Genomic DNA, 13,083 nt, shown 5'->3' on the forward strand with positions numbered 1-13,083 from the left:
TGGGGCAATAATTAGAATATGCATCTAACAACTTAGAACCTACTTACTCATGAAAACAAGAGCAAATGAAACATTTCATGCTAAGCTCCCTAGTCACACTCCAGCTCTGACAAGCTTGTCTCTACCTTGTTCAAGAACATATTAATCTGAAGCTTCTCAGAACATGTGTATATATATCTCTTATCTTTGCATAACATGCAGTTTTGCCATGTAGAGAAATAAATGCCATTGAGATTCTTCGCTGCTCAATTACAGAATTCAAAACAGGAAAGAAAAGGATTTGAATGCTAAAACTCTAGCCTCCTGGTGTGGATTCTGTGTCCTCATCAGGTCAGAGAGCCAGCATGGGACTAGCCAGGAGCTGTTACTGGCTTCACTTGCCTAAGTCCACTCATTAATCTCCTTGCCTCAGTTTTACCAGGTATAAAATGGGACTGACTGTGGACTTGACTATCTCTCCAAGTGTCATGGAATTAGTTCATGAGGTGCTTTGGTGATATGAATTGCCATGTACAATAGATGCGAAGCGTGTTTCACAGTCCTGTCTGTTACCATGCTGCCGATTAACATTTGTAGCAGCACTCCATGTATTCAACTGTCTTCCATGTTAACACTCATCAAAAATAAGAGCACTTTTTTTTATTTTAGGAACTATTACGGACTTCTTTGCTTTTCTGTAGTTTTCCAGAATGTTCAGTTGCTCATAAACTTTGCTAACTCACTTCTTGTTTGTTTTACCTCTTATTTTTTTAATCTTTTTTTAAATTTATCTCAATGCCCTGTGTATACTTATTTAGCATTTAGATTACTGCTCCATTTTCTCCATGTGGCTTTCTGAATTAACTTAGGCTATCAAAGATCTCAGATCGCCTTCAGTGAAGTAAGGGAACATGGCATGTTATTTAGATTCTTCTGCAAGGAGTCACATGAGCATCAATTGATCTCTGTCTGTGTGTCTGTCTGTTTGTCTCTCTCTCTCTCTCTCAAAACATAACATAAGGGTATATGCTCCTGATACATTTAAAGTTTGTTCGGAGTCTGCACATGAGATTGGAGTCACGTGACTAGAAGTCCATTTTTCCCCCAATATATATTTGCCTTAAGGGTAACTGTATTTTTCACATTTGAGATTCATCCTGATGGTTAAGCTTGTGGAGCCATGCTCTATAACTTTATGAAAACGTGTCCAACGTGAGGCATAGGTGAAAACAACAGTGCCTCCGCATTGCTTCATAGTATTACTAGATTCTGCTATTAATCATCTTGATAAGAATGGCTGTACACAACTATATGTTACTGCAGGGGTCGGCAACCTTTCAGAAGTGCTGTGCCGAGTCTTCATTTATTCACTGTGATTTAAGGTTTTGCGTGCCAGTAATACATTAAAACGTTTTTAGAAGGTCTCTTCTTGTAAGTCTATAATATATAACTAAACTATTGTTGTATGTAAAGTAAATAAGGTGTTTAAAATGTTTAAGAAGCTTCATTTAAAATTAAATTAAAATGCAGAGGCCCCCGGACCGGTGGCCAAGACTAGTATGAGTGCCACTGAAAATCAGCTCGCGTGCCGCCTTTGGTACGTGTGCCATAGGTTGCCTACCCCGTATTACTGTTTTTAAACACTTACAAATTATGTGCTTTGTAGATTATAGACGCTGCTGTTAGTTCTGTAAACTTCATCAGACAGCATATTTTTTCCCTCGAACCTTTGTAGCTTTTTATAGAGCTCCATTGAATGTTTTTTGTCTCCCTCCACCCCCAATATCTATGACAAGGAGTGGGTGGGCAAGATAGATAAAATACCATTCAAGTAGTATTTATTCACGCTCTATCTAAGTGGCATACTTCAGCTTTGTGTCTTGAGGCCACTTCATAGAAACCAGAAGTCTCAATAACATGCAAAAAGTTGTAAATCCCTCTCTACCTGGATACTGTCTTACCTGATACTCGCCGTATTCTGTTGGGAATGACTTTCTCAGTTGCTGCTATGGTGCAGTTTGAAACTGGCCTTCCCTCTTGGATAAACAATGACTCCAAGAGTGAGTTTGGAGACCACTCAATGTCTTGATCTGAGAGGAGACATTTTGTGCTTCATACAAATGTAGGAGTAGGCCATTGAGTTCATTAGGTTGCTGCTTTGTTCCTGTGCCTATAAAAATGTCATATAGGTAAATATAGACATTCCAAGAAAATATTGTGCCTTAAAAACAGACATGTTCTTTTGTTACTATTTAACTTTGGCTTGATGTAACACATACATTTTATTTTGTATTTAACTAATAGCAATAAACATTGAAAGTTATTTTTTTACATACTCTACAAGTAGGAAGTAATCGAGGCATCTTTTTTTTCTTGGTGCTGTTTAGATGCTTTTTAAGAATTCCTCACCCTGAAGATTTGTAAAATAGATTGAGATGCTTTTAGAAGGCAGAAGGGGGGGGATAGAGGGAGCTGTGAATGGAGGGACATATTTATTAAAATTTGAATGAGATGTATCGCTGTCATATTTTTCAAAGATGAAGGATTCATAAGGATTTGTGATCACGATGTCAAAATAAATGAAGTTTAACCATGTCTGAATTTAACCATGTAATGTGAAACACCTGAAAAATTGAACGTGTATTTTTATCTGATTTTCAATTTTTTTTTCTCTTTCCATATCTGTTATAGTTCCTTCAGAAACAGGTAACTTTTTTTTGGCGGTCACTCTGTGTTTCTGCATCTTGCCTTTTCATAATGCTCTTGTTTCCATAATATGTAATGGAAATTTAATACCTCTGCTCGCACATTTATGGCACTATAAAACATGCATGCATAATTTCACAGAATCATTTTTAGAAAATTTTACTTTTTTTGTTCTGAGCCTTGTAGAACATTGATTTTTAGCTATTGCATTTTAATTGCTTTCAGTATGCAAAATGATTATACCAAAACTACAAAGTGGTATGGTACTAAATAAATTACTCTGCTTCAGAACAGCGTACAAGTAGCCCAAGTGCCTTTGCAGGCACAACCTATGTGGCAGTAACAGGTTAAAGTACAACCTCAGTAAAAAGTGCCAACCTTCAAGGAGGAAGGGGCTATCACTGCTTTCATTGGCAGACTCTGCAATAACATTTTACAAGCTGACTTGATATTAATTTTTCACACAACAAGCCCTAAAAGTGACGTGGCCCCATCAGGGTATCTTCCTCTCATGTGGTTTCTTTTCTTTAATGGGTCTTTCATGTTCAGGGAAACTTTCATATTAAGCTAATATAATTCAGTTGTCTTATCTTTATACACATTCCTTAATTTTTATACAGTATTTGCTAATTAACAAAGCTGTTTATGCTTAAATGCTTAATCCTTCACAAGTATCCTATTTGGTCTTGCTATGCCATATATGAGCTGAGTATGTATTTTATAAGACATAATGCTGAATGTTGTTACAGAATTATTTCTGCAATAAACTGTGGCGATATAAGCACAGAATTTGACTGTGAAACTGGATAAAGCAGAAATAATAGTTAGGCTGTGTTGACAGTCTTAATTAAAACATGTCTTCAGTGATTGCAGATGAAATGTAACAGATTAGTGGCCAAGTAAATCTCTTATATAAATGTAAACTCTTCTCACAATGGCTTCAGTGTGCGTTCTTCTTCAATACAATTTCAGACACTGCCAAAATAAGTTAAAGCTGCATTCTTCCACTTCTGGCACAGTCTGTTGGCTTGGTCCCTACCTTTTCCTAAAATCTTAGGAGAAACCCTGATTTTACTGTCAAAATGGCTGCTTATTTCCATTTGTATGTTTGTAATGAAAAGTGTATAGTTCTGATTCAAAACTAGACTGAAAGCCACTTACAAAATGAAAAAATGGGTTTATAAAGTAATTTTCTTTTTTAAAAAGCATTTAAAAATCTGCAGGCAGCTTTGAACTTGTTTAGTTGATAAATATTAAAGCTTAGCTTCCTTAATTCTGAATGGCATCATTATTTTTAATAAAGTATTTAAATAGTCTAGTATGCCTTCAATTGTACTCTTACAGTCTGGTTTGAATAGAACATAAATGAGCCTGCAAATAAAAGTTCATGATCCAGTTACTGATTGGAGTAGCTTAGTGTACACCTGCCTATTGGTATGTTCATAATACTGTTTCATATGTTTCTAGTTCTCTAGTTTTATAGTTGTCTTGAATGTGAGTAGAGGGTTTTTGAATTTTATGTAATTCGGGTAAGTTGCCACTTAAAGAAGCTTCTTCTAGAAAAATGTGTTTTCAGCAGCTTCACACTGTAAAACTGTATATTAAGCTAACGGATAATTCCAAGCATTGCAGGGCTCTTTTATGGAGAGACTGTAAAGGTGTGAACACGGGTATCAAGGAATCATTGAAATGGAAGAAACTGGGATTGAGTCAAAGAGGGGAGGTATAATTTAAGACACAGCTTAGACATTCTGGGCATAGGGGTGAGTAAATCTGCATAATGTTTTTTGGTGTCTATAATATGTTAAAGTATAGTTGTATTCAACAGCATTTTTGTTTCAAGTAGTATGTTAAAAACATCAGTGAATATTTTGTCTCTTAGAACAATGATGATACTCTCTTGAAGCAATACTGTACATGATTAAAGGCATAGTCCTAGTTAATGTTAATGCTCTTTGATTTTTCTTAAATCAAAGGCAACGAAAACTATTTCCTGATGCCTATCTTTCAGTTTTCAGTGTTAGCTGGCACTTAGCTGAAACTAAGTAATTGCATCATAACTAAAACATATTTTGTATACACTTTGTACACTACTCAAAAACAGAAGTATTAACACATCCTAGTTTTGAATTTATTCTCAATTAATATATTAACTCTGATGGTTTTGGATCATGCTAGTGTTCTTTACTTATAATGCATTTACATTTGGTTATTCCTCAACACTTGTGTGTATTGTGTTTTTCTTTGTTTAACCAAATGTGAATCTCCATTGTAGATGCTTTTACTGATTCAGCCATTGGTGTTAAAGTAAATGGTGAACACAAAGAGAAGGACCTTGAACCATGGGATGGAGGCGAGACTACTACCACTGAGGAACTTGAAGCTTTAGAGACAGATGTTGTAAGTAAACTTATTTATCATACACTGAAATCTTTCTAGAAAACAAGTTGTTTTGCCCCATGGTGTCCCTTAAGTTCAATCTAGAATGGAATTTTAGTTGAAACTAAAGTGTTTAAGTAACATGGCTGTATAATGTAAACATGTATTGTCATGAAAATTCATCATTTGACAACGGATATCACAGTTTCCCCTACAGTTTTAAAAGAAATACCGTATTTTCCGGCGTATAAGGCGACGGGGCGTATAAGACGACCCCCTAATTTTACAGTTAAAATATAGGTTTTGGCCTATATTCGCCCTATAAGACGACCCCCCCTTCCGAGGGGGGGAGCCCAGAGCCTTTTAAATCCCAGCCGCGGCCGGGAATCAGAGGGCTCTGGGCTGCCCGCTGCGGCGGGGAGCCCAGAGCCTTTTAAATCCCAGCCGCCCGCTGTTTATACCCGGCGTATAAGACGACCCCCGATTTTTGGGGGTTGTTTTTTAATATAGAAAGTCGTCTTATACGCCGGAATATACGGTAACTGAATCTTGGACACCACTGTGATTGTGTTTAGTTGAAGTGCCAAAACGCTGTCTCTGAGGGTCCTGAATTACTTGATGGCGACTGGTCTTGAATGAGTTTCCACATCTATTACATTGTCTTGATTTGCTGTGTATGGTATAGCAACTAGTTTTATGCTACAATGCAGCCTTTTACTAAAGGACACAAAGTTTGTAATATGTAAGAATAAGAAGAAATTAGTATTGTAGATTAGAGGAGACTAACAATATGGTTCAAGAAATCTTTGTAATGTTGCGGAGATCACTTACTTTATGAATACTAATATTCAGATAGATCGTGTTCTTTCTATATATCCACCTTATTGGGTCATCAACTATTAAATATTTTTAAAAATAATTGTAGTAAACATTCTGTATGTTTTGTAAAAGTAAAAATCTTAGTAATGCTGTTACTATGGCACACAACACTTCACTAAGAAATGGGGAGATCATGTTGCTTTTGTGTGAGATCAAGGAGGATCCCCTGTTAGATACTTGTGTTGGTAGTACATTTGAAAAGTTCCGGTACTTGCCACAGGGAGGAACACTATTCCATATTTCAGAAATGGATGCATCTGAGTGCCACTTTCTGCAAAGGAATCAAAGCTCTTGGCTAATGTAAGGCAGTGTACATCCTATAGTGTCAAATGGGAATGAGAAGACACTAGCAGCAATACTGGATTTTGAGGGTAAAATATATTTTAGATACTGTTTGGGGTTTGTAATTTCACTATCTGATTGGTAAATCCAGGAGTAAGGGCAAAAGTTTAAACTTTCTGGTAACAGCCATACATTTTAGGGAAATGTTTCCAGTGTCATTTTGAAAAATAAACCTCGTTTTCTTCTAGTCTAATGGATGGGATCCTAATGACATGTTCCGTTACAATGAAGAAAATTATGGCATAGTGTCAACTTATGACAGCAGTTTATCTTCCTATACGTAAGTTCCAAAATATTTTGTTCTTAGATTTGTATTAATATTCTCCATAGCTCATCTTCAGGTTCTAAATTTAGATGCAGAATTTTTACCTACTTTCTGGCGTGATAGATGGAAATGATACACACTGCAACTTTGTACTATTGTGGCAAATTTCAGTGGCATTGTGAACCCCACTTGTCAGGTCGCAATGTCGCTCACTCAGATTTGGCTTGGCTGCCCCTCCATCATGGCGGAGGGCTAGGTGGGCCAAATTTTAATGAGTGGTGTTGCGATGTGGCACCAGAGTTGCAGTGCTACTCAAATTTGTGTGTGTGTGTGTGGTTTGTTTTTTAATGGTACTTAAACTGACTGGAACTTTTTAAGAAACTGTCCTCTCAATCTTTGAACCAAAAAAACTCATAACTTTCTTAGCTTTCCTTACCAAAACGTTGGCCCTGCTGCTGTAACCCCTCTGTACTTTTTTGAACTGTAAATATCTCTCTTGCGTCTATCTCCTCTATAGATAACTGTGGGAGCAGACTAAAAATGTAAAGATGACTTTAAATCTCAAGGGAAAAATTCACTGTTTCCCAATCATTGCAAGAGCAACACAAGCAAAATTGGCTCTGTATTTCTCCCGCTAAATTGTGGGAGATTGTAGTTGGAGGAGGGGGAATAAGGCTGGCTTTCTTTGAACATGCTAAATTCCTGTTTGAATGTGTTTTTAAAAAAAAAAAGTCTCTGCCAAATGATTCATTGTCTGATTCTGTTGTTCTTGAGTTTCAATACTTATTTTACATTTGCAGCTGTGCTTCAACAACTTCATAAACTAGATACTTACACGCCAACAAGCATATTTGATTAATTCTTGTGCTGATAAACTGTCGTATATCAAGGTGGTTGGCATCTTGGTAATGCCTAACATAGGTAGACAATCGTGTGTTGGCTCTCACCTTCATTTCACTTTTACTCGTCCTCTCCTTGATACAGACTGTGAAAACGCACTTTCTCTACCACTTTTCAGGTTGCCATCAATACTGCTGCATGGATAACTTTTATATGAAAAAATGCCTACGTTCATATTTTTAAATTTATTGTGGACTCCCACATCCATTTGACAAGCTTCTTTTGTCTAGAGCAGAGAGGTTCCCAAACTTTTTGTATTGCGTACCCCCTTCCAGACCTACCAGCTAACCACGTACGCCATCCCTTCTCATCACTGATACGTTGTGTGTTCTTAACACTACCTGTCTTTAGCCATCTGTCCATATTTCACTGTTACAAACAGATATAGTTATAGTGCAGGGGTAGGCAACCTATGGCACGGGTGCCGAAGGCAGCACGCAAGCTGATTTTCAGTGACACTCACACTGCCTGGGTCCTGGCCACCGGTCTGGGGGGGCTCGGCATTTTAATGTAATTTTAAATGACGCTTCTTAAACATTTTAAAAACCTTATTTACTTTACATACAACAATAATTTACTTCTATATTATAGACTTTTATAGAAAGAGACCTTCTAAAAATGTTAAAATGTATTACCGGCATGCAAAACCTTAGAGTGAATAAATGAAGACTCGGCACACCGCTTCTGAAAGGTTGCCGACCCCTGTTATAGTGCGACATATACAACTGACTAAGTTCTGAGCTCAGTTAGAATGGACAGTTGCTGGGCAACTGAACCCATGCTGTATGGTGATTGGAAGTGAGGGCTCTGTACATCAGTGTCTCAGCCCTGGTCTACTGCGCGCGTGGAGTTCGGAGTTTCGAGCGCGCGAGTTCGAAACTATCTCGTCAGAGATCACGCGATAGTTCAACTCCTCGAAAGTAACGCTCGGCCGACCCCGGGTAAGTGTAAACGTGGCCTCAGTGGTACATCTTGATGTAAATTAACTAACGTATTTTATATAATAAATTCCCATAGTTTTTAAAGCTCTGTCTGAGTAGCCTATTATGAAAATGCAATAAATAAAATAATTAATAGATAAAATCCAGCATTACACAATATCTCCCATGTACCCCGCGAGATGTCTTGTGTACCCCCATGGGTAAGCGTACCGTAGTTTGGGAACCCTTGCTCTAGGGAGAGTGCCAAGATATTTGAAAGCTGAAATTATCTGATGGGAGGACCAATCCCTTGTACTCTAGATATTTAAGTCTTACTCCATTGTCAAGAATTTAAAAAAAGTTGTGGCCTAAAGGTAGTATTTTGTGTTCTGTTTGTAGCAGCAGCTCCATTAGAGCTCTGTCATTGATGGTTTTTGGATTAAGTAACATGACTGCTCACACTGCAATCTTAGCCTTGCTTGAAATTGGAAAGCAGGATTTCACTCAGCATTTTAGTGACTGGAAGGAGAAAGATGTTAAATGATTTAGTGTCTGCTGCAGAAGTGTCAAGTTCTTCTTAGAGCAGTGTCCCTGTGGGTCCTCCACTTCAGGGGCACCTGCACCTCTGATGGAAATTTTTGTTTACTGTGCCTGTCTGGCCTGTTCTCAACCACCATTGGCCTGAGATGGAGTCTACTGTGTGCCTGTTCTGTAATATTTAGCTTTTTCTCAGATAGTTACTTACCTTATAGTGCCCCACCCCCTTTTTATTCATAGAGGTAGTTGTATAGTTAAGAGATTTCCCCTTTTAGGGGTTAAATTTTTGCCAGTTTTGCTCAGGAATGCTGTGCTCCCTGTGATTTAAAAGGTGCCTCTCCTGTCCTGAGGCTATTCTGATGAAGCGGTCATGCCTCCCCCACCTCCTATGGCAGATGACTTCAGTCAGTTTCAGAACCTGATAATGTGGATTGCTGACATGCAGAATCTCTTGGAGGAGGTTCAGGAGTCCCACCATAAACTCCTAGATATTTTACACACTTCCACATCTATAAAGATTGCCATTCCAGTCAATGACGTTCTTGGGGAGCCCGCTCAGATGGTTTGGCAAAGCCCTGCTAACACACTGCATATCTTCGAGAGAGGATAAAAATATGTTCTGGCTAAAGAATCGGACTTTGTTTTTTTCACCCAGCTCTGAATTCTCTAGTAGTTGAGGCTGTTAATGAACAAGGCAGACAGCATAACTTGAAGCCCACTCTGTACAGTAGGGACTCACCACAGGTTTGATCTTTTTCATTGTAAATCTTATGCTTCAGCCACACTTCAGGATAGCAAACCGTCAGGCACTCATGGGAAAATACAACTGTTTCACTAATATAATTGAATGTGCCATGAGTTAGCATCTACCAGACAAATTGGGACCAGTTTAAATCCATTATACAAGGTCAGTTCCTGGCAAAGATACCACTCCAGGCCTCCTTGGATGTGGCAGATACTGCAGCATGGTCCCTCTCCACTGCAGGGGTCATGAGAAGAGTGTCTTGGGTACAGCTGCCGGGCTTTACAAGAGAGGTTCAGAATATTGTTGAAGACTTACCCTTTGATGCTTGCAAGCTCTTTGTGGACTTGACTAATACAGCTCTTCACACTTTAAAGGACTCAAGAGCCATGCTGCGATCCCTAGGGATTTACATTCCTGTAAAGAAAGAGATTTAGTAGGTCTCAGGCAGCCCAAAGAACATGCCCAGACCCAAATTCAACGTATTGTAGACCCTCTGAACCCCCAGCAAAGAAACTAAGATACTCAAGAAACCTCCTTCAGCTACATCTTCTCAGCCTTCTGTGTCCTCCAAGCGACAGTTTTGGTGGGGTGGTAGAAAGTCTCAACCATTCAACTGACAAGTTCTTATAGCTGCAGCATCTTGCCTCCCTCCCTCCTTTCAGATGCCTCTTTTCTCCTTTTCAGGGTGAATGGGAGCCTATAATGTTGGACAAATGGGCCCTGGAAGTTTATAACATATGGTTACACTAACTGTTTCAAATCTGTCTCTCCTCTCTTCAGGGACTTCTCTTATGATCAATTGCTAGAGCCGCAGATGACCTCTCTTCTACGTTTAGGAGCACATATAACCAGTTCCTGTGCAACACAGGGGAAGAGTATTCAGTTCAGAGTACTTCCTGATTCCAAAAAAGAATGGAGGGTGGAGGCCAATTTTAGACCTTAGGTCTCTAAACAAATATGTAAAGCAACAGAAATTGCAACAATAATTCCTTCATTAGAAGTAGGAGATTGGTTTGCAACTCTAGACCTACAAAATGCATATTTCATGTCACTAATCACCCTTCACACAAGTGGTTTGTTTTCAAAAAAACAAGGACTATGAATACATGATGTGCCCTTTGGGCCTGTCTTCAGCACTGAGGGTATTTTCAAACATTCTGGCAGTGATTGCCAGACACCTACATTGTTTGGGTATAATTGTTTTCCCATATATGGGTGGTTGGTTGATCAGGGCAAATTGTGTTGGGAAGTGTTGGCATCAGTAAAGATCATGTGTTCCCTGTTTCCCAGCCTGTACCTTCAAATCAACCTAGAAAGTCAGTTTTGACTCTACTACAGAGTATAGATTTCGTAGGAGCTTCCCTGGATGCAGTGAGAAGCAGTGCTTACCCACTGCCAGTAATAGCCCATTGGGGGCCCTAAACAGGAATATTTTTGGGCCCTCCTAAACACACATTAATAATTTAATAGGGACTCCCTTGAGTGGCTTGAGGCCCTCAGCAATTGCTTAGTCTGCTTATGCCTAGCGCCGGCTCTCAGCTTACGTACTATCCAGCAGATTTTTCTCCCTGTCAGTCTCATCTCAAAGATTCAGGGCAGTGCTAGGTAACAGTAAGAGATTGTATTCAGGTGCTGAGACATGTCAGTATGCATCTTTGTAGTGCAGCATGCCAGACTACACCTCCTGAGATCTACAGGCATGGCTTTGAACGATTTACAAACCAAGCGAACACAGTCTAGACATCTCACTGTCTGTTCCACTGTAGGTTCTACGATCACTCCACCTTTGTAAGGACCAAAACCTGCACAGGTGTTCCATTCTTGCAGATTCCCCCTACCATAGCGATAACATCAGATGCTTCACTTTTGGGTTGGAGGGGCACATCTGGGACTTCACAAGGTTCAGGGAAAGTGGTCATGACAAGAATAGCTTCTCCATATCCATCTTTTGGAATTGAGAACCATCAAAAATGCTTGTCTACATTGTCTACTGATTTCAATTTGATTAGTAGTAAAGATAATGCCAGAAACCGTAGTATGCATGTATTATATCAACCATCAGGGAGGCACATGTTCCCCCATCTCTCTGTGCCAAAGTGATAAAACTCTGAAATTGGTGCATAGCCAACCACATAGTTGTCTGAGCTTCATACAGGCCAAGTATTCAGAACACCATGGCAGACAATCTCACCAGATGTTTCTTCCTAAATGACGAGTCCTCCATATGATATTCATAGCCTAGGAGTTCCCGGAGGTTGATCTGTTTGCTAAGGCAGCCAGTGCAAAATGCATCAGGTATTGCTCTGGAGGGAGGCTTGATCCCCAATCCATTAGAGACATGTTCCTAATCTCATGGGTGAAAGCACTTCTGTATGCATATCTACTAACATTGCTACTGTTAAAGGTTCTCAACAAGATCAAACAAGATTGAGCCAGAGTCTCATTGATTGCACCAATGTGGCTAAGAAGGGTCTGATATCCCTACTGATCATATCTCGCCCTTTTTGGAAGCTTCTGATCAATCCTCACCTACTGATGATTACTTTCACTGAATTTCAAAAGGACTTGGACACCTTATTTCCTTGGGCTCCTCTAGAAATTCCAGTTATAGAGCTTCAGCTTTAGAGTTGAACTGAAAGGAGAAACAACCTTCGCTTCAGATCTTGATAGCTAATTCTCATATCTTTAACAGTGTTGAAAACTGGAGTCTCACTTGGCATTAGTGGTGAGGGACATCTTTAGTCATGGGGGGAATGCTGCACCTTGAACTCGGACTTTGGTTGGCAAGGAAATAACTTAGAATTTGGTCAATTTCTAAAATTAGAAGTAATGTGTAAGTTAAACATCCTTTCATTTCATCTTGAACTGCTTTCTTGCTCTTGTGGGTTTGTTAAACTTAGCTTTATGTAAATGTATTTTTTGTGGATTATCTGCACACTTATAAATGTCAAATATATTTTTCTCTGCCTTCCCATTGTGTCTTTTAGGGTGCCCTTAGAGAGGGATAATTCAGAAGAATTTTTAAAACGGGAAGCAAGAGCAGCTCAATTAGCAGAAGAAATTGAATCAAGTGCCCAATACAAAGCTCGGGTTGCCTTGGAAAACGATGACCGGACAGAAGAAGAAAAATATACTGCTGTTCAGAGAAATGCAAGTGAACGAGAAGGACATGGTGTGAACACTAGGTATTTAAAGGGAAAACTACTACTCATGGTTTGTTAAAGATAAATGTAGTACAGTAGTAATTTACGCATTGAGACTTATGTGTCTTTGCCAGTTATTATGGCTGTTTTTAAAAAAGAAAAGACAAATTGTTGTAGGGGAAGAAACAGTGTAATCAGTGTATTGAATTCACACAGACTTCAGGAAATAGCAATGTAGGCTCTGCATGTCACATATCAAAGCATCTAAAATGCCCCAGAAAACCTTGA

General features: G+C 39.0%; 1 protein-coding gene across 16 annotated transcripts in view; it reads left to right on the forward strand.

Annotated features, from left to right (window-relative positions):
* ATXN2 (ataxin 2) overlaps nucleotides 1-13,083 on the forward strand; it is an 84,055-nt gene that overhangs the window by 30,565 nt on the left and 40,407 nt on the right. For 13 of the 16 annotated variants that reach the window (XM_039504665.1, XM_039504669.1, XM_039504666.1 and 10 more), the window contains exons 6-9: nucleotides 2,671-2,685; nucleotides 4,961-5,085; nucleotides 6,474-6,565; nucleotides 12,640-12,837. In XM_039504665.1, the coding sequence (XP_039360599.1) occupies nucleotides 2,671-2,685; nucleotides 4,961-5,085; nucleotides 6,474-6,565; nucleotides 12,640-12,837 (430 nt within the window). The remainder of the gene's footprint in view (nucleotides 1-2,670; nucleotides 2,686-4,960; nucleotides 5,086-6,473; nucleotides 6,566-12,639; nucleotides 12,838-13,083) is intronic. The other 3 variants (XM_039504661.1, XM_039504657.1, XM_039504658.1) reach the window with 1 other exon arrangement.

The sequence above is a fragment of the Mauremys reevesii genome, linkage group 18 (genome assembly GCF_016161935.1).
Source record: "Mauremys reevesii isolate NIE-2019 linkage group 18, ASM1616193v1, whole genome shotgun sequence".
NCBI lineage: Eukaryota > Metazoa > Chordata > Testudines > Geoemydidae > Mauremys > Mauremys reevesii.